The sequence below is a fragment of the Orbicella franksi genome, chromosome 2 (genome assembly GCF_964199315.1).
Source record: "Orbicella franksi chromosome 2, jaOrbFran1.1, whole genome shotgun sequence".
In the NCBI taxonomy this organism is placed as follows: Eukaryota; Metazoa; Cnidaria; class Anthozoa; order Scleractinia; family Merulinidae; genus Orbicella; species Orbicella franksi.
Window position 1 is genome coordinate 16491462 of NC_138146.1, and position 25824 is coordinate 16517285.

The window sequence follows — 25824 nt, forward strand, 5'->3', positions numbered from 1 at the left end:
TAATTTATATCTTGCCATGTAGTACTTGTAGACCGTTTCGCTTTTTTCCCGCCATTTTGAACTATGTGTAAACATGGCGTTGAACAGTGTTTGTTTGGTAATACGATGTCAAATAATTTCCGTGAAGTTTAATTTCTGAATTATTCACAGTCTGTAGACTTTGGATATTTGGCAAAATGTTTTACTGGTATCTTTGAGGAATGAAGCTGAACTGGAAAGCGTGTAATTGAGTTTTCATACGTTTGTAACATTTGGCTGGATTTTTTTCTCCAAAATATGATTTAATCTTGCACAAAAATGTTGGAAAACTTTAAACGCAGTTACACGCTTTCCAGAACAGTTTCAAACCTCATAGTTGGCCGGTAAAATATTTTGTCATTTATCTTAAGTCTTCAGACTGTGAATAATTCAGTTATCAAATTTAACAGAAATTATTTGACTTCGTATTACCAAACAAACGTTGTATTTCTCGCCATGTTTGCACATCGTTCAAAATGGCGGAAAATGTCTAGTTTGTTGTATACACCATCTTGGAGGAAATTTTTAAGAATGAACAGTTATATTCAAAAATTGTAATAGTTTTCGTGCGTGATGGTGTAATAAGTTTTTTCGGGAAAAAAGTTTTCAGTTTGACTCCTTATTGTTTTTGTCTCGAAAATGTTGTCAGGGGAAACGCTGTGCAAATTTTTTTAATTTTCCCGCCAAAAGTCTTAGTTTTTGGACGAGAAATTTCTCCGCACACCTTATAATTATATTCAACTGATTTTTAATTAATTAATTAGTTACTTATCGCAAAACAATAAAATGAAATGAAAACAGCAAGTGGTGGTTCTTATTGTGTACATTGTCTTAACATTGTTAAAAATATTAATACGAATGACAATAAAAATACTACAGCAAATAGAAATCAATTACACACGCGTCTTCAATATAACTTTTATTGCCTTTTCAATAATATAATTAAAATTCACTTACAAACAATTTGAATAAGTAAATAAAATTGAAAAAAAAAATTGCGCTTTTAAAAGGGCCTGGAAACTAGTCGGAATGTAGGCTATCTCTTTTACTATTTTTTGACTATGTAGGGTTGCCGAATAGACAAAAAATTCTGCGCTTTTGAACAGAGTCTAGCCAGAAATCAAACATATACTTTGACTTTTGATGGGAAAAATCCTACAGAGTGCAAGATTTTTTCTGCCAAAAGACTTAGTATAAATTTGAATCAAAACCAGACACCATTTAAAATTGCAGACTTTTTTTCCAAGAACAATTTTTTTCTTTCTAAGCCCTTTTAAAAGCGCAACCTTTCAATATATCCAACACTTCCTTGAGAACAGGTAAGATTTTATTAAATTCATGAAATTGATTCTAGACAATTATACAGTAATTTCGATGAGTTGTTTGACTTAATACAGATTACTGAATTTAGTTTCACGGGTTTTGTGAAAAAGCTGACAAGCCTACCAGGCTTGAAAAATCTCACCACAAAAAATTAATCGCGATAAACTAATATCTGCTATATTGCGTTCAAAGCGACAAACTTGTGATTCAATCCACTGCTTCCTCGAAAACTAACAAGATTTTACTAAGCCCGTGAAATAGTCGCTAGAAAATTTACAAAAGCTCCGATAATTCGTTTGGGCTCTAGAGTTTTGTGATATACAGTCTTGTAACATGAAAACCTATCGTGATAAATCTAAATCTACCTCGTTTATGATACATGATCCACTGATGAAACATCTAAATGACGCAGTTTGGTTTCCTTTGCTTCTTTCTCCATGTTAATGCTGATGTCCTGGTGATGTACACTGGAGATGGCAGCCTAGAAGAAATATCAATAACAAGACAAATTAAACATACGAAAGCACTAAACATTGACAATTGTACATACATGAGTTTACATAATGACTTTAAAAACAACTTTGAGCGCAAAAAAAAGCAACACGACATAATAAGGCCCGGCTAAATTACAATATTCTAAAATTAACCTTTATTTGCAGGGTTTAAACTTGGCAAAACGGCACGCCGGCAAAACGCCACGCTCAAAATTCTACGGGTAGAATGTCGCCTACAAAACTGGCAATATTTGCATTTTTCTGCTTTACGAGGATGAATTTAAATTGTCTCTGATCTTTAGCAAATGGTGAAAGCAAACATCGTAGCTTGACACTTTTGAAGTAAACGTTATATAATTTTGCCTGACGCTTCTACCAAACGAATCGCAAGACTTAAAGTTTGTTTGTAATCCTAAACGTCGTTCAGTGCATTACTCGCGCAAACAAGCGAAAACCGTTTTCACCCATTAGACTTCAGCGTCATGCATTTCTGCTTTTGAATGAAGTTTAAAACCAAAGGGTAGGTGCGTGACAATTACAATTAAATACATGAGATTGTTTAGTTTTTTCACCTTGATCTGGCGACCCTACTAAAAGGGCTAAATCTGACAAAATCCTGATTATGTTTACAAAAAATTAAACTGTTTTTATGAATCTTACTCTACGGCTGAAAATTTAATATTTCCACTTTGAGAGCTATTAAGTATTTCAAGAACGTTTGCCAGTAACATCAGAAATCACAAAAAGAAATCAACAACATGCATGTAGGCACACAAGGCGTGCTTTCTGAATGGTAAAAACGTGTCATTGGACTGTCGAGTATTTGATTTTCGAGGATGTGAAAAATTTAGTGCAAGATAGAGGAACAGAAATTTAAGTAGAGTCCCAAATATTAATGCTTAGATTAATGTAACAAGTTTTTTTGGTTATGAGGAACAGCAGAAAAACAGTTTGAGAATTTATGACGTATATAGAATAGCGATAAGCCTTACGTTTTATTGTAAAAAAAAAATGGCGAACTGGCCCGTCATGATTTGTGCTGAGAAACTTCCCCGTCAAGTCAAGTGGATGGTGATTTTTGCAAATGTAGCAGCATAATATTTTTCTCATCTTGCAAACACGGTCGGCTTTGGCGACATTAATGGTCCCTTTTACATTTAAATTTCCGCGTTATCTGGTGTTGTTTGCCGTAAATTTCTTTCCGGTTTTTGTTCCGAGAATTTGGTGATACATCAAGACAATATCTCCAAGTTTACAATCTCTCTTCTCATCACTTGCTTTACTCAGAGTCCTTAGCCAACATACGAATTCTTGTTACTGGTTTTAAATTTCTAATAGTTTTCCTAAAAGTCAACGCAATTTCTTTTTTTGGGATCATGTTCTCAATTCGCCTAACTATTCCTTATGATTATATATTTTTGAGACCGCGAGAAGAAATATTACGCTGATCACTCATGAGGCTTAATGGTAAAGAAGAGAAATTGATTGTTGATCCAATTGGGTTCCTCATCCCCCCCAAAAATATGCTTCAACAACAGTAACCCAGGGATTGTAACGTTGATGAATGTTTGTATACCCTACCCCTGAGGGGCTAGGATATCTGGCCACATTAAAATTGTTTCTTCAATTTCTTTTCTGCCTGCATTGTGTGCCATTATTCCTCGACAAGTACAGGTACTATGAAGTAATTAATAACCCCTCCAACCAAACACAAAGAAAAGTGAGACTCACCGAGTATGGGATCCAATGTCTATATTTGATGTCGTTCTTCTTTCTTTTCTTCTATCTTTGTATCTAGTGAGAAAGAGCAAGTGTTTTAACCTTTGTGCGGCCAAGTGTTCTCTAATACGTTTTACAAACTCCAAAGTTCAAAAGAGCCATCACACTTTTAAAGTTTCAACCCTGCAGGAGGAGTTTCGACAAATAAAGGCAAGGTTAAGTCTGAGTCACGCCAAGGGATCAATACTGCTGCAACTTATCCCAGTTTCTGAGGCATTAACTGAAAAGGAGCATTTCTACTCCCCCCTGGATGGGATGCTAGTCTGTCACAGGGTTAAACCCCGGCATTAAATTCACCCAGAACCCATTTGTACACCTAGTCGGAGAGAGGCACTGTGAGAGTAAAGTTTCTTACCCAAGAACATTATTAATGCTATGACCCTAACCACTAGTTCAAACCAAAGACTGCATGGTCTGCAGTCCAGTGCCCTAGACGTTAGACCAGCGTCTTTCTCATTTTCCACAAAACAAATGGCAACTATTTACATAACAAATTTGTCATGATCGAATCAAGAAGATATCAGAGTTGCATTGTACATAGTGCCTCATTATTTGTAGAGAACAAAAACAATATCCTTTTCAAATACTTTTGTAACATTCAAATGATTCTTGTTCATTATTTTCTGTAAGAAGAACAACAAAAGACAGGCCTGTGAAGATATTTTGTACCTTCTAGTAAAAAATGATTTTTTTTTTAAAAAATTGGTACTCTGGAAAAGATGGAATCTTCTTCACTAAGAACTTCACAAAACATATCGCCAAACTAAAAATGCATATCTTACCTTAAATTATATTTGATGCAAAATTCAGAGGGTGGTTTAATTTTTATGCCCTTAGTCAATATACAAATTCCCCTTATTTATGTACATAGTATTGCTAATATCAACAGAATTTCTTTTTGAGATCACTTTCTCAATATTCTCTTTAACTTATAATTTCTTCACGATTATGTTTGATACTGTATTTTTTTAAATCTTAATTTTAGAAATGTTAAGCTGATCACCCATGAAGCAACATAGACTGTTGCTCAACATTAATTGCGTCCCTTCCCCAGCAAAAGAATAGTCATCAACAACAGTACTCCATTGTATAAGGTCAGTGCTACAAACCAGTTTGTTTACACAGATTCCTCCCTTCAAGTATAATGTAGAGTGTAATATATTTACTAGATGCTTCGTTTTGCGTGTTTGATAATAATTTGGTACCACATGAAAAAATTTTAAACTTTAAATTTTTAAAGCTCCTTTAACATGGCTACATTAATCTCTCCTACTGATTTTGTTCAATTTTCCAAAGAATCTGTTGCAAGTGTTTGATTTTCTTTATTGAATCTGGTTGCCTGACATAGCTAAGATGCAACTATGATACAGTTATTAGGCAAAAGTATGAACTAACCTGGCTAGTGCAATGCCCTCTCAGGTATTCCATCCATGTACACTTCAAGATACCCCTTCATGTTTGGCTTAGCTTGCATTTTGTCCTGCTAGCAAGAAAAAAAAGGCAATAACATTAGGAACAGTTACTGTAACTTTTTAGAAGACAACAATCCATGAAAGAAGCTTGCACCAAGAGCTACTTCATACTTCTATAATTTGAGTGAAACAGAGAACTAAACACAAGCTGTTAATGTAATGACGGCACAGTGAAAAGTGAAAAAAGTTACAACTGTGTTTTCCTTTATTTTTCTGGAAGTGTTTCTATCAAGTTATAGAACCACTCAAGAAAGCGTGGGAGAATTCAAAAATGTAGTGGAAAATCTTGCCTGCAACTTGTGTTCCCTCAGCATTTGTCATTAGAGGAGGGAGGAGGGTAATGGGCCAATGCACAGTCATTTTGCATCAGGTCTACATTTTGTACCCAGTCTGGAACAGTCTGCAGTCTGCAGTCTGCACTTTGTACCTACTCTGCAGTCTGCAGTCTGCATTTTGTACCAAGTCTGCATCTTCTACCCGGTCTGCAGTTTGGGGCCTGCATTTTGTAGCTGGTCTGCAGTTGGTGATGGACAGAACACTGACCCCTAGTCCATGGACTATCCTAATGGACTACTCAAATGGACTACCCTAAAATGGACTATCCCTAAAAAATACTATTTCAGATGAGTGGTATGTTAAGAAGCTGCGATTATATACTTACACTGCACGGAGGATGCTTTTCTTTTCATTCCACATTGCCTTCAGCCGCCATTTTGAATAACTACACTGAATAAAACAACCGCTGTACACAAAAAGTGTAGACTCAAATCAAATCAAATATTCGGTGGACAACTCAATCTTGCTCCCATGTGATTCAGTAGCTCAGTCTTTCTTGAACAGACGAAATGATCTTCAGGATGTTACTCATGATTTGTTTTGCTTGTTTTGTGCCAAAAATTATGGCACAGAAGCCGCTAGTCTGCTGGAATGAGGATAAAGCTATGGGACAGCAAAAAATTCCAACAACTACGCTACAAAAATTCAGAGTGGAGTGGAAGCAGTATTATTCTTGGCTGGCCTGGACTATAATTATGTGGAAATTTTTGTGGTTTTGTGAGACTCAGTTCAAAATGGCGGCTGAAGGCGATGCGGAACGAAAAGAAAAGCATCCTCCGTGCAGTGTAAGTATATAAATCGCAGCTTCTTAACATACCACTCATCTGAAATAGTATTTTTTAGGGGTAGTCCATTTTAGGGTAGTCCATGGACTAGGGGTCAGTGTTTTGTCCATCACCTCTGCAGTTTGCAGTCTGCATTTAGTACCCAGTCTGCAGTCTCAGCATTTTGCACCGAGTCTGCATTTTTGTAACTAGTCTGCAGTTTGCAGTCCGAATTTTGTTCACAACTTTAAGCTGAAGTTTATCTTTCAGAGTCTTTCTAAGCTGTCAGAAAATTTTACAGAACTCGGATCTCAGCTACCAGCTAAAAATTGTTTCATTTCTCAGCTGACAGTTCATTTTAACCGATTCTCGGCCATCAGTTAAACCGGGTTAAAGCCAATCCTTATCCCTGACATTCTTGGCGTCATTTTGAGTTTCATTTTGACGTGCCAGACAAGCCAAACTTGGTCTTTTTGACGGAATTCTGTCCATTTTTCCCGTTTTCTTGAGCAGGATTACATAATTTCTCCTTTTTAAAAAATTCCATTTGACAATTTTAGATTATTATCTTACCAGAATGACGATGCTTTCAACCGGGAAACTCAACCGCGTCTTTTCAAAATGGCGGGCGGCCGAGCCGCCATTTTGAAAATCTCCAGGAGAAGGCCCTGGGGACGAGGTTGCCGGGAAACGGATCTGAGATGGCGACGTTATGACGTCATTAAAACGTAATAAGATGACGGAGCGAGAGTTAAAACTTCGTTCTGCAGTAACTGAGTAGAAATAATGGAATTTTGAGAACCCCTTGATGGTGCACTCATCAAGTCAATCTGCCGCTTTTGATATTTCCTTTCAAGATAGCAACCTTTTGTAGTTTTACCATAACTGACATACCGTAAATCCTCGAATTAGCGCCTCCCCCCAAATAGGCGTCCCCTTCAAATGAGCGCCTCTCCTATAGGCCAAAATTTAAAGTAAGCGCCTCCCCTCGAAGAATCCCCCCCTTCCCCTCCCCCTACGGAAAAGTACTAAGACAAGAAAGGATGTACAGCCTTGGTCATTTCAAGAGAAAATGAGGTCATGGCCTCTTGGTCATTTTCAATCATAAGTAAATGGTTACCGACTCATTCAAGCACTGCACATTGACCGTCGCAAAGGATGGCAGTAAAGATCGGCTGATATATCGCCTAAAGCCCAACAACCTTATGCAGTAGGTCTAGACCGGCTAAAGGGGTTATATTATGTAGTTCTTCAAGAGAGACAGGATCCTTCTGAGACTTCTGAGGGAGTGACACATACATACATTGCAAAAAGAAACCGATCATAACTAACCACGATTTGGGAAAAATTAAATAAGCGCCCCCTCGATTAAGCGCCTCCCTCGAATAAGTACCCCTCGTCTTCTCCTAAATTTGAAATAAGCGCCCCGGGCGCTAATTCGAAGATTTACGGTAAGCAAAAAAGAAGATTGAACTCACAAAAATTTCTGACCTTGCAATACAAGCAAAGTCAGTCATTCAAAACTGAGTTCATTTCGTTCTACAGAAGTAAAATTCAGAGTTTTGTAACCCTATTCAATATGATATCATTAATGAAACTTTAACCAAACGTTCTCATTTGTCGCAATCATTGAAAACCACTCTTTCGAGTTAAAAAACTAGCCTGGTACAAAATTGCAAACTTAGAGTGCTTGTCAAACGGAACAACGAGTGCTGAAGTACTGAGATAAATACTACAACGTCTAAAACGAAAAGCAAAGCGGATGTACAGCTAAGTAAGTTACCTCTTGTAGAGATACGGCCCAAATCAGTTTATCTCGGTCTACCGATGCCATGCGCTCATTTCACCAGAGGTTGCAACATCAGTTTGTGAAGCGGCAAACAACGGGATTACTTCAGACGAATAGGTTGCTCTAAGAAACTGCTTGATACAGAAGGAAATGTTTTCGAAAATTCAGTGCTTCCATTTTGCATTTCTTGTACAAACCGCGTGCAAAGGTGAGATCAAAAATTGAATAAAATTAAAAGGAAATTTTAAATTCAAATGAATTCTACGAATAGTGATTTGCATATTGGCACCCCAGGAAGATAAGGCGCACCCCGGAAAAGAATGAAAATGCTAAATGAAAAACAAGAGACCCTCTACAAAATAAATTCTGGACTCTTTAAAGGAGTTAACTGCGCGCATGTAGAGGCGCGGGGGAAGGAAGGTGGAAGGTCAGCTGTGTTGCCTGGTTCTTGATGGAAGAAAGAGTCGAGCTAGAGTGTGATGGTGGGTTGGGTGGGGGGGTCGACAATTCGGGCGTTACGTTTTTCAGAAAGAAAGGTGGCAGGCTCCATCGATCACTCCCCTCGAATTCGCCACTGAAGAAATGCAATGGACTATTTAGAAATGGATGGTCCGCTCAAAGTTCGTGAGAAACGGTAACAAAATGAAGTTTGGAATCACAACATAACTTATCGGAATTCAGCTTTGTCTGACTCGCTTATGTTTGAAATATTTTGTGAATACAGTTTATTTATATGGCTAGCTCCGTGAGCGCGCAAGATGGATCAAATCCTGCGCTGTGATTGGCTACCCGAGCGGGCGAGATGGAGCTATCTTGCCCGCTCGGGACTACCCGCCATGTACCGCAACAAAAATTTCCCCGAAAGCCATATAATAAATCCTTTATTGACCAAGCTTGTTCGGTCAAGATGGCTGGATATTGGCCTTGTTCTTTTTTTGCGAGTTTATGGACCTCGACTCCGTCTCGGTCCATAAACTCCCAAAAAAAGAACTTGGCCAATATCCAGCCATCTTGACCTCACACTTAGTCAATAACTCATATATATTTTTCTTTGACTACGTTTTGGAGTCTTGCTGAGCCGGGGCAACTACAGGCTAGGAGCGTCCCTGACCAATACAGAAAGAAAACTTTGTGGACTGGGGCTAGGTTTGAAAGTCAGCACAGTAATTCGATTTTAATTCTGATACACAACTGGTCAGATTGTTCAGTTTATTTAGTTCTTCATTTCAAACTGGTTATTAAAGTAAATCACGAGATCACATGTACAGTAGAAGTTACGTTTAAGAAAAAAATCATTTAATTAATTCATTATCACGATTTTTAAAGGGGGCCTTCGCCTTATTTGCCATCGGCGGTTTCAATGAATTTTGGAACACGGGATTTGGCTATAAAGTCAAGTTATCTTTAATATCCCTTTCTTCAACTTTTCCAGTCACGCAGATTTTACTACCTATGGCAAAAATATTTGTAGCCTTTATAACACATAACATTTTTGCATTTTGGAGGACAGCATATGTATACAATAACGATATTTTATCGGTGCTTTATCTTTTGGTAACTTATCTTCTATCCTAAATGGCCGCCGTGGATTGAGTTCTGTTAAACTCTCCTATTCAATCCCAATTATTTGGGCGGGGAACTGGCAGGGTGGGGGGATGGGGGGGGGGGGGAATTAGGTAGTAGGGCTTCTTTCAAACCCTATATCTCCTATGCAAAAGTTGTTTTAGAAGATTTCTCCGGTCGTTTCTCCCTGTAGTCTTCTCCATACCACGCGATTAGACGTTTCTTAGTGTCCCCTGGGATCCCCTGATATTGTCGATCGTTGATTGTCACATTAGAGAAGCCATTGAACCATTCCTCTGGGGAGGAGTACATGTCAACAAAGCGTCTCTCCTCTGTGTTGTCGGCGATAGGAAAAAGCTTTTTCATCTCGAGTAAAATTTTCTGATCAAACAGAATTTTGCTTTCTAGGCTATCTCCCTCAAAATATTTGTCAGTGTTGACATCAACAGATGCAGCGAAATAAGGATACACCCGACTCATAGGGGGCTTTGCCTTCCAAGCGACGCGATATTTGGATCCAATGTGGGTTTGAAGAACCATAAATCTTGAGTAGTTATCGTTTTCCTTTTGGCGAACAGCCAAATCGATATCGTCCGAATATGGGATGATCGCTCCAGACCTTGCTGCGCCAAGCAGAGTTCCATACGTTAAGCGGTACTCCATTCCAATTTCGTCCATTGCTTTAACGGTCGCGACTAAAAGCTTGTCCATAAGAACGTCACAGCAGATCGGAAAGCCATCGGTGACGAGTGAATTTGACGATCGCGCAGCCGTCGGCTTTTCGGGGCAGAACTGGGCGTCGTAGGAGCACTTGGTCCACTCTATCTTATTCGGCAGCACAATGCGTAGAATTGAGTGGAACTGGCCTAGTTTTGAATAGTCTGCGAACTCTTTACTGCCTTCTAAGCTGCCCCTGTCAATGTAATTCAGAGATTGGCCCAAATAACAGTTGGATAATTTCGCTATTTTCAACTTTCCTTTGGATCTTATAAAGAAATCAAGATGGCTCAAACTTCCGTAGTCTGATCTCCACCTCAATTCTAGAAAGTGCTTTTTGCGAATCAGAAATGCGTTCTCAGTGATGCTGCACTCTTGATATTCCTCGCCCTGTTTCGCACCTTGAAGTTTGTGAATCTTTCCTGAATTGCGAATGACCAGCGTCCAGTTTTTCAATAGGAATCGGCAAGCGCTTTGCTCGAGCAACTTTTTGCTTTCATCCGGTCCTTTTATTTGGATTTGACTAGCTACTCCAGTCGCTCCATCGAACTCTGGGTGCTTATCAAGAAAGCCTGTCAGCGTGCGTACAGTGTCTCGATCGCCAGGCACAGACAGACCACCAATACCCTCACGCATTTGCTTTGAATCCAACCCATGAGGAACAATCATTACGTATTTCACGACCTCGCTTGTTAAACTGATCTCCATTGATTCCTCGGGCTCGTAATTTGAGCCGATAATTCTAACAGAGGCTGTGTAGTCAGATAAGTTGCTTGTTTGAACGTGGCCAAAGAGTTTGTCTACCAAAGGAGAACTGGACGAGCCTTGAGTCAGAAGATACCACAGGTTCCTCACGCAAAGACACAGGATCACCACTATAAGTGTTAGGGACACATAGTGCCACTTTTTCAGCATTGTGAAGGCTCTGATTTGTTGGCGTTTGGCCTGTTTGAAGACAAATAGTATCAAGAAATAAATTGTTTACAACAGTTGTTTCCAAGCGCCAAAAACTAATTCTGCCTTGTAAGGGAATACGGAACGGGGAAGTGGGAGAAGTCGGGAGAAAGATAGGCGACTGGGGACAGGGGACATAAAACAGGGGACTGGGAACTGTGGAGGATGGACAGGGGAAAGGCAGTAGGGGGCCCGGAGGTATGGGATCGTATGTTAATTAAAACTACAAAATTCATGCTAAAGGCAATTCAATAGACTGTTTACAATATCGAATCCTAAATGCCAATTTACTCCAATAAGGGTACGATCGTACTGTCCTAGACTTTGACGACCTTGAAAACTCTCCCCAGCTTGCGCTCGCCTTGCAAAAACAAGATGGCGGCCGTTTGAAGTTAAAGGTACACGTCAGCGAACATTCAGATATATGAAGGTCTGTTCTAATGACTGAAATAAAAGTTAGACGCGTGCGACAGAGGCGGCAACGAAAGGTTTCACCCGCGTATACCACCCCATTACAGGAATTACGGCCTTACGGAACACGTGCAGCGCCGGGGTGCAGCGCTTGGCTAATCGAAAAGACCCCTAACTTTAACTTACCTCGATCGAGTTGCTATTCTCGGTGAAGGGAAGCAGGCGACTGATCGGCTTAGATCGTGTACATTCAGTGAGACAATTCTATAAATTAAAGTCGTATGATGGCAAGTATTAAATCAAAACGTTGAAATTTTCAGAAGCGTAGATATCGAACACAGCTGGGAAGTCGTATGACGAAGACTGTCGGGAACGAAAGTCGAAAAAACAACCTTTTATGTCACGTACATTTCTAATAAAACTTGTCACGGTGTGACACCGTGACACTTACTTTTGTCTTTATTGAGGAATATTCCTTCCTTGACGATCAAAGTGAAGAAATGAAAAACCACTAGACCCATAGCGAAAATTATTAGTGAAGTTCATTGAAATATCCTTTCTTTATCCTTGAATCTCAGAAAAAGGGAGACAACAACGAACAAATTAAAGTACCAGCAACAAGATAGTACCTATAAGTCCAACAAAGACGCATCGTATTCCCGACAGCAACCTACTCATATCTGAAGAAACATCTTGAAAAAATTGGCCAATTTTATCGAATTTGTCATTTGCAATTTGAGATCTATCCTGGTCTCCATCCTTGCATATTTAGGGTTATTCAATTTGAAGTTGATTTATCTTCTCAAAAGAACAAACTTTATATAACTTGACAGCTTCTTTATATCTCCTGTACTAAATAATGTGTCCGCGCTCCTTTCGCGCGACAAGATATTGCGTGACTCACGCACGTGGCTTTGTCAACCACCTGTCACAAACGTACAGGTGCCACGTGGTCGGACAAAGCAACTGGCAGGAACATGTGCTGTTTTTGTCAAATCTTTGTTAAAACACTCAGAGTTCCCGATTCTTACAATCCAATCAAAAACAAGCACACGCCTCAACGAGCGCTGCACGTTGCGGGTACATTACTAACATTATTTATTACACGTTTGGTTTGCGGTTGCAAAAAATTTCGGATGATTTTTATTTCGGACAAAAAAGTGTCCGAAAATAAAGCCGTCCGAAATTTTTCAACGTTCCAAATTTTAGGCGTCTGAAATATTTACAATACAGTAATAAACTTTTACGTAACTCCAAGACCCTTAATTTACTTTTTGGAAGGAACTCTAGTTGACAAACTGCTTGAGATACATAACGTTTACGTCATGATAGAAATGATTTGTGCCATTTTCTCGACGGTACGTACATCCGTAAAACCTTGAGGAAACAGTTAAACTATTATTTTCAGCGCTGTTGTTTTGGTATAATTCGAGTCTTTTTACGCGTAAATTCCCTTTAGCTATGTTTCAGCAAAGTGTCCGAAATTTTTGTCCGAAATAAAACGTCGGAAAGTTTTTGCAAGGAAGGTATATATTATGTTAGTTAAAAAATGCGGGCGCAACGATTCGTGGGTAAAATCTTAGATTGCTAACAGTCTCTTTTCAGTCAGCCAAGAGAGCGAAAAATCCGGTGGCGTGAATGAACGTACCAGCCGGAAGAGGTGATGGGGTGTAGGGGAGGGGGGAGGAGGGGAGGGGGGAGAGGAGGGAGGGGGGCCTGGGGAGAAAAGCCGAGACTTCCGACTCATCTGTAAGTGTTGGAGGTCCAACGTCCGACCGAGCAGCCGGATGGATCTGGGCTGGAAAGTTAGAGTTAACCGTATTACTTCGCCTTTGCTAGCCAAAACCACATGAACAATGTAACTTTTAGTGTTATTTTATTCTTAGGAAGAGTTTATGCTTAAAGTGGTCAGCGTTCCTTTTCCTGAAAGTCATCGCTAAGCATTTTCCTTAATCTCTAATAGTTTGAGTTCCCTTAAAGTGGTCATCATTATTATTAATTAATTAACTCTGATTAATATTACTTCTCACTATTTATTTTTTTCTTTTTCAGCTCGAGGGAAAAAAAACTAAGCGCTGAACAGTTTTAGCAAGAAGAAACCGGGCATTCACTTAATAACATGACCCTAACATTATTTACATATAGCTACACCACACACACACAAAATGAAAATTTAAATGATAGACTCTAAAATTCGCAAAAGATCCTAACTGACAGTTATCTAGTAAGGAAATCTAACAAACAGAAAGGCTGTTCAGATTTGGTCACTTTTCGTCGAAAAACTCGTGCACGTGTACAGTCTTCTTGTGAACACGAAGAGAGCTGGGTTGAGTGAAAGTCTTGTTACACAAGTCACACACGAAAGGTCTTTCTCCTGTGTGAGTTCTAATGTGAGATTTCAGAGCTCCGCGGTCCGCGAACGCCGAGGGGCATGCCGGACAAGGGTATGGCTTCTCGCCAGTGTGGCACCTCACGTGACGCTTCAAGCCGCTGGAGTGCGTGAACTTTTTGAAACAGTGGCTACAGGAGTACGGCCGCTGACCGGTATGAATGCGCACGTGAACGTGCAGACTGCTATAGGAACTAAAGTTTTTATGGCAGTGTTTACACTGGTATTTCTTTCTCTTCGTTTTTGGAAGACGTTCCTCGGCCGAGTCTTGACGCGTTTCTTTCTTGACCTTTGTTAAAGTTTCATTGTTTTTGCTGCAGTCATTGTCACCACCTTCATCATCCTCGGTAGCGTCAATGGAACGTTTCCGCTCTGATGTTCGATTCATAGTCGGAGGACTGTTCGGGTCTCGGCTCCGATCTGTACTCTGAGAATCTTCGGAGCCCGAGAACGCTTTCGACACAACGTTGCTACACATTTCTACTTCAGACTCAATATGCTTGGGCGAACTTTGCCCACAAAATCCAGCACCGCTTCCTTGCTTAAAACTGCATAGTATTCTTGCTGTATCGTGCTCTTCTAAGTCTCTCTCAGGGGAACAATCCGATTGATTCATTTGCTCCGTTTTAACCTTGGTTTCGGTCTCGCTAATGGGAGACGTCGTTGCCGCTGCCTCGCTTGTATCCATTTGCTCGGTGCTTTCGTCATTGAGTTCCTCGTCGCTTGTCCATCCATTTTGATCCTTATGTGTTTTCATATGCGACCGTAGGTATCTGGTCTGTATGAACCCCTTACCACACACTCCGCACTTATGCGGTCTGTCCTCGGTGTGGGTCATCTTGTGGTAGTAATAGGAGCTGTAATATGGAAAGCACCGACCGCAAAGCTCGCACTTGTGCGGCTTAAACCCTGTATGGCTGCGCGTGTGAATTTCTAGCTTGCGGTGATGATCGAAGGTCTTGTGACACAGCGAGCAACAGTAGCGTCCATCCTTGTCCACGACGGCGTGCGAAGAGATGTGATGTTCGAGTTTTTTACCGTTGGTGAATGATTGGCCACACACAAAGCAAAAATTTGCCCCTTCGTCATCCTCAGTTTTCACGCTACTGGTTTTGCCACTGGTGACGCGACATTCGTCTTTCAAGTCGATGTTTGGCTTCTCTTGTTGAGCAGGAAGTTCATGATGTTCTTTGACAACCCGCTGTTGTAATTCTTCTGGGAGGGGGTGTCGAAAATCCCCTCGGATATCTGCACTTTCGATATCGCCCCGTCGGGTTGTCTCCTTTGCTACGGCAGCATCCTGAGGGGTGACACTAATGTTCAGCTCGCGCCGTATCACCGTCTCTCCTTCGCGTGTGAGCGGCACGCTATTGCGGGCGGTCAACTTCAGGCGTTTTCTCTGCATGGCCAACAGCTCGTCGCCACCTTCATGAGACATCAAGTGCTCCAGAAACTCGGAGCGACTGGAGAAATTCTTTTCACAACGAAGACACTGAAGCTCCTGCGCTGAGCCGTGGTAGCAGTCCAAATGAATCTTGAGAAGCTTCTTGTGACCGAAGTAAATGCCGCAGAGATGGCAAAAGAAGTCCCGAGGGTGCCTTCGCCTCGGCTGGTACGCCTCCTTGAGCTGGCGGGATCGGCCTGGGGATGTAGCAGGTAGGGGGTCTGGGTCCTCAAATCTCTGAGGTCTTTTCTCGAGAAGATTTTTGATTGCTGGTGTTCCCAGCCTCTGGGACACATCACGAGGTCTTCTTATGAGAGCCCCAAGTTCAGGCGCACTTGCTCTTCTCTTGAGGGACAACGAATGAAGCAGCGCCTCTTTGGTGATGTTGTTAATGTTCTCGCGGGCGGCAACCTCTTGATGATCTGGAGGTGAGTCTTGCACTGGGCTTGGAGGGACGACTCTTTCAAATGACTCTTGCCGTTTAGTGGCCATGGTAGAGAACGGCATCCTGTGGTACCTGAGGGCCGAGTTTGCTGACGCCGTGCGGCACAGGGGCTGATGACCGTTCCTTAAAGCCACGCCTGGCTGTCGTGTGAAATTCTGGGACATTCTTGGATGTATAACAGGGATGAGTGGAGGAGGTCTGCCCAAAGGCATACCATCCCTCTTCGCCCTACTCAGGCCCAGTAACAAGCTCTTAGCGTGCTCATCTGACCTGCCAGTCATTTCAAGCGCCGAGAAAGCAGAAAATCGACGCCTCAGTACATCCGAGCTAGGAATCCTCTCAATCGAATCAGGGTTTACTTTTGTTGCTGGTGAGAATGATTCTAACTGCTCGGACGCGCGCCTTTGGTCGCTGAAATTCCCTTCGCGTTCAAACGTTTCGTGACGTTTCGGAAGGAAGATCCTTGTCTTTGCCTCTGGACCGACCAAATAGTTGCTTTTCCCTTCATTATACCAATCGTCCGGTTCTTGTGCAGTGGGACTACTTTCCTCTTTATGATGGCGGAACGCGCCAAACGTGGGAAACCGTCGTTCAACGTACTGACGCAAATCGTCAATACGGCTCTTTACCGGGTCAGCATATTCCGCAGGAGACACATCATCTTGTTTTTTGGCTTGATAGTTATTGTCCAAATCATCATTGTTCCGAAAAGAGTCGATTTTCGGAGACCTTTCCTTTTCCGATTGACTTTGACTCGGGTTTTCTTCAGTGCTCGTGGCACTCGGAACTCGTCGGAGACTATTCGGTTTCCTTCGCATTTCCTTGGGATCCTTCAGTGAGGTTTCGTGGGATGTTACGTGACTGACGAACTCCGCGCGGTTGTCAAACGATTTTCCACAGTAGTAACACTGTAAGACGTCTAAAGAGCTGTGGTAGGAATTCATATGAATCTTTAGCAGATTCTTATGTTCGAAAGAAAGCCCACACTCGGTACAATGCGGCTTCTTATGGCAACTTTCCATATGGGCTCTAAGTTCCTGTGAGTCTGGGAATCGCTCGCTGCATACCGTACAAGGTGCGGCCAAATCGTGCGTGCGATTGTCTTGACAGGTCGGGCTTGTCCGATCATCGGGTGACGCGCCATCCAATTGGACATTGCCGAATCGATGGTTAATTTCATCTGGAATGCTATCTCTTCTTCTCGCCTCCATTTTAATTAGCAAGCTCGATTTTAATTTATCGATGGCTTGATGATTGTCCGGCCTTAGTTCAGGGATCATTTCGTCGCGATCTCCCTTTTGGTGCGAGATCAAATGATGAAGGTACTCCATTTTCGACAAGAATTCCTCCTGGCAGCGATTGCAGCGCAAAGTGGCTCGTTTTGCCGCACGCATTTTCTGACTGGCTGTTTCTGAGTCGCCGCTTTCGTCCCCTGATAGTGTGGAAGAATACGATCCCGCGGGCGACTGCGGGCTTCCCTCTAGACTGCCATCTAAGTCTGGTAGATTAGCAGGAAGGGTAAGACATGATGTAACTGATTCTTTAGGGGCCTCTTCAGAGGCTACTGGTTTGTGCTTCAAACTGGCGGGCGGGACTGTCATGGGCGGTGAAGCCCGGCTTGTGGTGACGATGACTGAAGACCGCTGCACCCGAGTAGGAGTCTGGTGATATTCAAGAGGAGGAGTTGGCAGGCGACCGTCCATTCCTTTTACGGTTGCAGCGTGGCTGCCATTTTCAGACTTTGGTGAAACGGAACGTTTTGCTTCATGCTTTAATTCAGCGGGTGAATACCGGTGAATTTCAGCCTCTGCATCTTGTCTTCCCACGCGGCTCTCTGTCTCTCTAAGCTGAGACTCGCCTTCTTTCTCAGTCTCCATATCACCCACATCACCTTCGGTGCTGACGTCTTCTCTTGTTTCACTACTGCCGTGCGACATTGCTTCGTCGTCGTCGTCATCGTGTCTACGGAAGCCAAGCTCCCAATCACCGATTACCACGCCATTGGTCTGTTCATAGCCCTGCGTGGTTTGGTGATTTCCCCCGTGGTTTCCAGTACCACCACGTTCTGCCTCTTCAGGAGCGCTTTTCATCTCTACAAGGACATTTTCAGTCTTGTCTTTTCCACCAGTCTGCTGAGGAGGCGTGGTCGCACCCTGCTTTGCCCCTTTGCTCCCAACATTGTGGTAATGCTCCATATGCAAGCGTAGAAGCTTGTCGTGGTCAAATTTCAGCCCACAGGCAACGCAAACCGGTTCAGAGTGGTGCGCTTTGATGTGAAGTTTCAAGACGTTCGGGTGCTCGAATATGTCTTTGCACCGTGGACAGCGCACCTTTACATTGTGATGAACCCGCATGTGGATGTGAAGCAGATTCGCGTGTTCGAACTCCTCGTGGCACGTGCCGCACTTGAGCACGTGGCGCGCAGCATTCTCGTGCTGTTTGACTTCATGGATCTTGAGCGCACGCGAGGAGGCGAAGCTCTTGCTACAGTGAGAGCACATCCACATTCTGAGGAAAGAAAATCACAGATTATTGTTAGTGTAGGGAAATAAAAATATGCGGTCTCTTTTTCTCTCAAAAGGGTAACAATGGTGTTGCCATGCTTTTTCATTGCCTTTGCAGTCAAGCAGCCAAACAGCAGGGAAGGGGGGACGGGGGTTCAATGAGGGGCAACACCTGCCTATCCTCTATTTGTCTCACAGTTGACGAGAAGTTTTCGATACATGAAACTCTATATCCATAGTCCATAGACAGATGACTACATGGGTACTCAGAGGGGGTGGGACAACAGCAGTTTGGAGCTTGAAGCCAATTCAGTTCCAGATTGGAGTCAAAATGAAACAGGTGTTTGGAACACCCACATGTATTCCTGGGCAATTGAAGCAAAAGAAAACAAGTGAGGAATCATGTGCACGTTATTTACTGTGCATTCATACACTGACAAAATTATTGAAAATTAGCCCAGTGTACCTCTGAAACAATAACACAAGCTTAGACAAAAAGTTGTCTGTTGCAAACAAAAATGAGATTTGCATGCCTGGCTGCATGATATGCACACGAAAAATCCATTTGTGTCACATTACAGACTGTACCAGTTGTGGAACTGGTTCCGTTTTAAGCCATTTACTCCACTAAACAACTAAACCACACATTATTATATTCAGTTGAACCTCTATAAATTTTTTTATGCAAAAGTGTAGCTTTGATCAACAAATCAACAGAACTTTAAAAACGTCGTTTTAAACTAAAATGCTGATATTACATTCTAGTGCAACAAAATAAAACTCAGTTATCCCCATTCTTACCCATTCAATTGCTGAAAGGGACTATTTTCATTTTTAGGCTTCACGCTGTTTTGATATGGGAAAATATTTGGCTGCATTTTTCAAATCACCAAAACAACAACAGATTCAATGATGTCAAGGAAAAAAAATAATTGCTTTAGAATTGATTTGTTTTATTTTATTTACAGACATTTAAAAACTACCCTAAAAATGCAGACAGGATGCTTCTTCAAGTTGTGAGATATATTTGCCAGCAGGAGGTCCATACTGAGAAATACTTTGCCAAGGTCTTGAATACAGCCTGAGGCCATAGGCAAAGGACCTGATTCAAGGCCAAGGATAAGGTTTTGCTTGACACATTTATTTATTTTTTTCGTTTAAAAAACCTGCCAAAATTATATTGTGCAAACGCAAAAATTTTGAAATCATGAAAATATACAGAGTAAAAAATCCTTTCAAATTTCTGGTTCATACTCAAGAGCAAGGACAACTGTTACAGTTCCTCAAATTGATAGCTTTAATTGTCTGAATCCATATGCCCTTTTTGTTCCATCCATGTCGCGGTTTTTTTGTAACCTGACATGTAACTTGCCTGCATAGTTTAAAATGAACCAAAACCTAATGTTTCAATCAAGGGGATGTGAGTGGTCTGTAACTCAGGGTTGGTAATGTGAAAATCTGCAGTTCAGCATTCAATACTGCTGAGATGCTCGAAAAAAAAATAATTTCAATTACTCTGACTTCCTCTTGTTGATCGTCTGCCTTACCATAATTTTTTAAACAGCAGATTGACCCTTGAATTCAGGATGTAATCATTTACAATGCCCCTTGGTCTTGGCATGAACTGCATATGCCATACAACAACTTCTTGAAACTAAAATCTGCATATTAATTAGACAGTGAATTCAGGGGAAAAGTACTAGAGAGTGCACACTTGTTTTTCCTCTGTTTGTGATTTATCTGTCACCTAGTTTACATGAGCCTCAGAAGAAAGATTTTAGGTTTCTTTAGTTCCAAAAAATGCAGCACATAAGTGCAAGCTAGCTACATGTGACCACATGTACTCTAAAAACCATTTTGCAACCAGAACAATGAGAGTGAAATAATTTCTCTGTCTATCTGAGGCTAAACCTGCACATTGAAGAGTATTTTGATATTTTTTGGGACAGCATATTAGTTCCTATTTTCTGGTTTCCTTTTATCTGAAGGGAAAATGTTCAGATTTGCAAAATGACTTGGCTGCATGAATTTGAGTACACTGCAGGCGCCTTTAAATGACCATGTGAAAACATGCATCAAATTTACTGATTTAAGTGAAACATTTCTAGCAACCAGTTCCAACAGGAGGCCATTTCAGTTGGACAAAATGGGTGGTCACAAAAGGACAAAAGGAGGTTCAACAGTATAGCACACTAACAAATGCAAAATCTATAATAAATTCTTAATGTGTTTGGAGTCCCAACAGGAAAAGCAAGTTATTCACAATACTAGCTAATAAGTGTTCATTCACTCCAACCATGAAATGGTAAAATTGCAAAATGATGAAATGACACTATGGATAAGAGTCAATGTGGGATATGGGTGTCTGTCAGGGTTGACCCTTACAATAATAATTGTTACTGAGAGCTAACCATTGTCGAATCAGTGATATTTAGGCTAACCTGAGCACTATTTAGGCTAACCATAACGCCATTTCTTCATTTTGTCATTTCATATTTTAAAAAATGCCCTATTCACGCCGATGAGATGATCATTGAAACCTACGTTATTATTAGATCATATTACTTTTTAGCAGAAGAGAAATGTGATCTTAGCTTGCTTAGTATTAAATTACGTTATGCTCAAAGGGAATACACAAAAATCGGCAACAGTTGGCCAATAAAAAAAATTATGATTAACTTTATAAAACAGGCTAGAAATCACTGTTGTTTCACGTCACTCACCTGCAGCATTCAGTGAGATTATGCATCTTTGCGTCACTGTAGTTCTCTTTTTCCTTCTTTTTTGTAAATGTCTCAGTATTGTTAGCCATGGTTAAATGTTTGGTACTCGATTGTTCTACACCATTACAAGTCATGGTGTCAGCAGCAGTTCTTTCTGCTTTGTCCTCTGTACTTTCTGGCATAAAAAGTTCCTTTAACTTGAATAATCGAGGTTCCTTGGTTTAATTCTCTGTCAGCAGCACCAATCTCACCAGCTTAGCATTGTTAACTAGTATATGGTTTATTTCATATTTGGTCTTGATCTGCAATATTAAATGAGACAGGAATATTTAAATGCTATTTCAGATGAATCTTGTTCACCCTGACAGTTTAAGATAGATTCGTCATTAGCATCACCAACAAAGGTAACAGATGTCGAGTAACAGATCAAAAGAAACAAGAAAAAAGCACACCAAACTTTGCACATTATCTAATGCTGGCACATCAAGAGTCTATTTAAAAATAGAGTTTCCTGAGAGGGGTAAGGATATTGCTTAGTTTATAACTGCATCACACAACATCACAGCACATAATAACGTTGGTCACTGTAATCCAATGTGCAGATGTATCACTGACATCTCAAATATAGAAATTCCATTGATATGATCAAATTAATCAGAAAAATATAAGCACACCAAGCCAGATTGCAGATTTTGAGTTCAGGGAAAAATAGTTCATAGAAAAATACCAGTAACATACCAATATAATTATGCAATACTCTGTCTCATGACATATATGGTCCTCACAGCTAATTTGGAAAATATAATAATTATTTAGCAACTGAATTGGAAATTTTGTAATGAAAAAGATTATAAATGGATTTCAGTACCATATTTTATGTACATGTACATGTACTAACCTCGTTAAAGCTAAAATTAAAAAGGTCTCACTGCATCACGATCAAACACAACACATCACAAGTAAAGTTAAAATAACCAGCTTGTATGATTTACATGTGATTCTTAACAGACATTAAATCCCATGCTTCACTCATGTGATGTTGTATGTGGCAGTTATGAATCAAATGAACAATATATATTGTGACTCTAGCTTGATTTTACATGTACAGTGAACTATAAAAATCTGCCATCAACTTCCCAAATCACTTTGCTACAGTGTTCTTCATTGCATGTAACTATCAGTACTTCTTATCAGCACCTCGGATAGTACAGCTGTGGATTCACAGCCATAGCCAGTACGAGGCCAACCATTTGCATTTTTATTGTTTTTCTTTTTGAAGGAGGAAAGTGAAACACTGCTAAAAACCTAAAGGAAAAGAACTTAACCACAGACATTGCCTTAGTCATTACTTTTTTCCGGCTACAGCCCTGGGATCAATAAAATGAGATACAGCTCCTACTGATACAAGTATGTACAATAACCATCCATTGCAATTTGTGAATTATTACTAACAGTGTACCAATTCCAATGTCAGCGATAAAATCAATGTCCTTGACAATGTTCACTGTTGCCTTTAACTTTTGTAAGAAAACTTAACAATAAGAATTAAGCACCAACTCAACTGCACTAGGTGGTGGTGAACTCTTTAGTTCAGTGCAATTGGGGCTTAGCCTGGGTTCTTACATGGGGTTGTGCTCGGTTCTTTCCATAACAAACTGAGTCGAATTGGCACTTTATCAGGAACACAGCTTTTTTTCTTTACAAAGCATGTGGGCAAAATGCTGAAAAAGATATCCTCCCAAGAACTCAATGTATGCTATACTTTGACCAAATATCCTCACACATGTGATTCAGTCACATGAATGACTGTATACATTCTAGATATGGTTGAACGATAGCTGATAGTACCAGCTGAGGTTGAAGGAAACCATCACTGATTTATTTTGCAATCTGTCAGGTACAGTAACTATAGTAATACTGTACATATATAACATATATAGTTTAATATGTATGTTCCCACTGATGTTGGCTATAAATAGAATTGCCTAATATAGAGAGAACTTTTTCCTTTTTCACTCTGAATAATATTTTTGTGGAATATTGTCCAAGAGAAAAATGATATCGCATTTTTACCCCCTAGAGTACAAGCATTTTAAGAAGTTTCAGACAGTTTTCAAAATAGCAAAAAGAAAGAAATGTACTAATAGCAAATGACTCTTTTTTCAGCTATATATAGGCATTTTCAGATACATTTCATGACAATATGTAAGTAGCATAATAATTATTTACTAGCTATTATTTATATTACAGTAAGTAATGACATCTGAAGTAACTATTGATTGAGAAAATGATGTCCTCAATTGTCAAGTACAAGATTTGAATACTGTGTCATCTTTATGCACTTGCTGAAGCTTAAAATCACGAAAGCAAATGTGTTTGCTGAAGGAACAGATGTCATACAATGCTGTACAGAAGTCTTAAGTTTCAGGAACAGAAAATGAAAAGACTAAATGGAAATTTAATATCATTCCTGAAAAGGATGTATGTAGGAAACAAGCTACGGGAGAAAGAGAGAGCTTCCTTAATAATAATTTGAGAACTACTGCATAGTTCCACTGTTCCATCTTCTAATTTATGGTGAATAATTTTTAACTTGTGTGGTAAATTTTCATAACTCTGCAATATGATCTCCAAACTAGATAATTAACCACATCTCAGTGGTTTACTCGATTCCTTAGATGCATTCCCAGTAATATTACTTACTATTCTGAACAAAGACCTTATCTTTGCTTGTAACAGTTATGCGATATTAATCCTTACATGTATGCAAATCGTGTAATATTGAAATGAGTTTTAAAAGAATTTCCTCTGACAAAAACTTTCAGTAAGAAAATGGTTTTCACGTGCGCAAAAATTAATTGAGGACTGAACACGCTACGAATAAAACAGTTATTGGCCCCTAAAAAGAAACTGTATTGATTTATGACACGACTTGATCGTAAATGCTTGGTACACTGTCTGTAGATCGACAAAAAAATCACTTAAGCATGCACAAAGCTTACGCGAGGGCACTGTCATGGAAGATCGAATTTTGACAAATCCATCGGCTTAACGGATTTCATAACCGCGCTAAAAAATACTACAGTGATTGGATTTCAATAAGGGTAATTAACCTCTTCATTGTAGCACCTCCCGCGAAAATCTAGCCTCTTTTGTACGACTTGGTAAGCACTCAGTGTGTCACGAGTACGAGTAGGAATATCAAAGGTCGATACTGCTTCAATCACTTCTAAGGAAGAAAAAATTCTGCTTAATTGGCTTTCGCTTCACAATTCTAACGGCAAAGCTTTGTTCTTTACAGTGCAGCAAGAAGCCTTTAATACAGCCTTTAAGTCTTTTCAGACACTTCGCTTACGTCAGATCAGTCCAACGATAGAGAAAAATTTTCTTTAGACTGTAGGGACGCTTAAGAGATGCGACCATCATAAGCTTTTGACCACCTGTGTAAGTATTTTCGTTCACAAATAAGAACGAAATCTTTACAACAGCAGCAACGAACTATAGAAGCAAACTCTGCGTTTCTTTTTTTCTGGATAGAAATATTGAGTAAGCAATTTACCGGAGGTCACAGATTCACTATTCAACGAGGGAAATGACATCACCGACTCGTACACACATATAAAACGACGCGTCGAATACGACGATACAAGTGGACTTACCTGGAACAAAACATTCGCTGAGTATCAGAATTCCTATCGAAGGTATAAACACTTTTACGGCCGTTAATAATTTGTACGCTGATTATAACAGACGGAGCGACGAACAAGGTTCACGACCATCAAAACCTATTGAATTACGAAAACTGTGACTTCATCAAATGTAAATGAGCCATGATGACGTGTAGCAAGTGGAATTTGGGCGTAAAACTTATTTTGGTGGTTGAAACGTGACGGAAGTTAAGTCGGTTTTCGACAAAATGTTGCACAAAGTCAATAATTAACGCTTTGGGAAGTTCCTCGTCACTTAGAGTGATCATGACGAACCATTTGCATGCACATATCCTGTGATCAATTCAAGTTTATAACAGTCTAAAAATATCACAGTTTCCTTTGCTTTTGATTTGCTTACCGGAAGTAAAATTTCAGTTCGTGTCTTTCTAGATTGATCGAGAGGTGTGAATAAATATTAAAAATATGCGTAAACCTAAACAATAAAATTTGTGGACAATTACTCACTAAAAAACACGTGTAGTCCATTTCAAAAGCTTTTCATAAACAACGGCCTTTGTACGTGCGATAAGTTTCCGTAAATATATATTGAGACACTATTTTGATCTGCGACAGAAGCGTAGCGACTATCTATCAGACAGTTCATCTCGAATAGACAAAGATGAAAGATGAGAAAGATGTCCTGTGCTTCCGCTCCAGCTAATGGTACCCTCATTTCCCAAAACTTTACCTATCAAAGCGATGCAACCTTTTTACACTTCCTATTCGTTGCGAAACTCCTCGCCCATTTTCAACCGTCGTTGCCTTGCGAAACATCTAGAAATTTCTAGCGAACCGGAAATAATAGTAATAATAAACAGAAAACTGTAAGTACAATAATATTTTGAAGTCGATGCTATGTTTAGATCCATTTAATCGAAGTTATTCTAAAGAACAAGAAATATATATATTTTTCATTCTAACGAGGATTCTAATACGAAGATTTCAGCTGTTACAAATTTATAAGCTTATCTCTTGACAGTATTTGTACA

At 40.2% G+C, this 25824-nt stretch overlaps 2 protein-coding genes and 1 long non-coding RNA gene across 5 annotated transcripts; all 3 read right to left on the reverse strand.

Moving 5' to 3' along the window:
• Window positions 1-922: 922 nt before the first annotated feature.
• LOC145478286 (uncharacterized) lies at window positions 923-9120 on the reverse strand. Of its 3 annotated transcripts, none has more exons than XR_014048226.1 (4): window positions 7970-9120; window positions 5010-5097; window positions 3567-3629; window positions 923-1822 (listed from the first exon to the last, which is right to left on the reverse strand). It is a non-coding gene; the product is annotated as an uncharacterized LOC145478286 (long non-coding RNA). The 3 variants fall into 3 exon arrangements; XR_014048228.1 differs by lacking the exon at window positions 7970-9120 and adding an exon at window positions 6760-7693 and having other exon boundaries at window positions 5010-5094; XR_014048227.1 differs by lacking the exon at window positions 7970-9120 and adding an exon at window positions 6760-7693.
• Window positions 9121-9641: 521 nt separating this feature from the next.
• LOC145478262 (uncharacterized) lies at window positions 9642-12106 on the reverse strand. The gene is made up of 2 exons (XM_081456223.1): window positions 11807-12106; window positions 9642-11200 (listed from the first exon to the last, which is right to left on the reverse strand). Exon 2 carries the CDS (start codon window positions 11168-11170, stop codon window positions 9683-9685), a length of 1488 nt encoding a protein of 495 aa, XP_081312349.1. The 5' UTR covers window positions 11171-11200; window positions 11807-12106; the 3' UTR covers window positions 9642-9682.
• Window positions 12107-13319: 1213 nt separating this feature from the next.
• LOC145478244 (uncharacterized) lies at window positions 13320-25615 on the reverse strand. Its single transcript, XM_081456188.1, has 3 exons — window positions 24785-25615; window positions 21126-21427; window positions 13320-18406 (listed from the first exon to the last, which is right to left on the reverse strand). The coding sequence occupies exons 2-3, from the start codon at window positions 21305-21307 to the stop codon at window positions 13885-13887; spliced, it is 4704 nt and encodes a 1567-aa protein (XP_081312314.1). The 5' UTR covers window positions 21308-21427; window positions 24785-25615; the 3' UTR covers window positions 13320-13884.
• Between the last annotated feature and the right edge of the window lie 209 nt (window positions 25616-25824).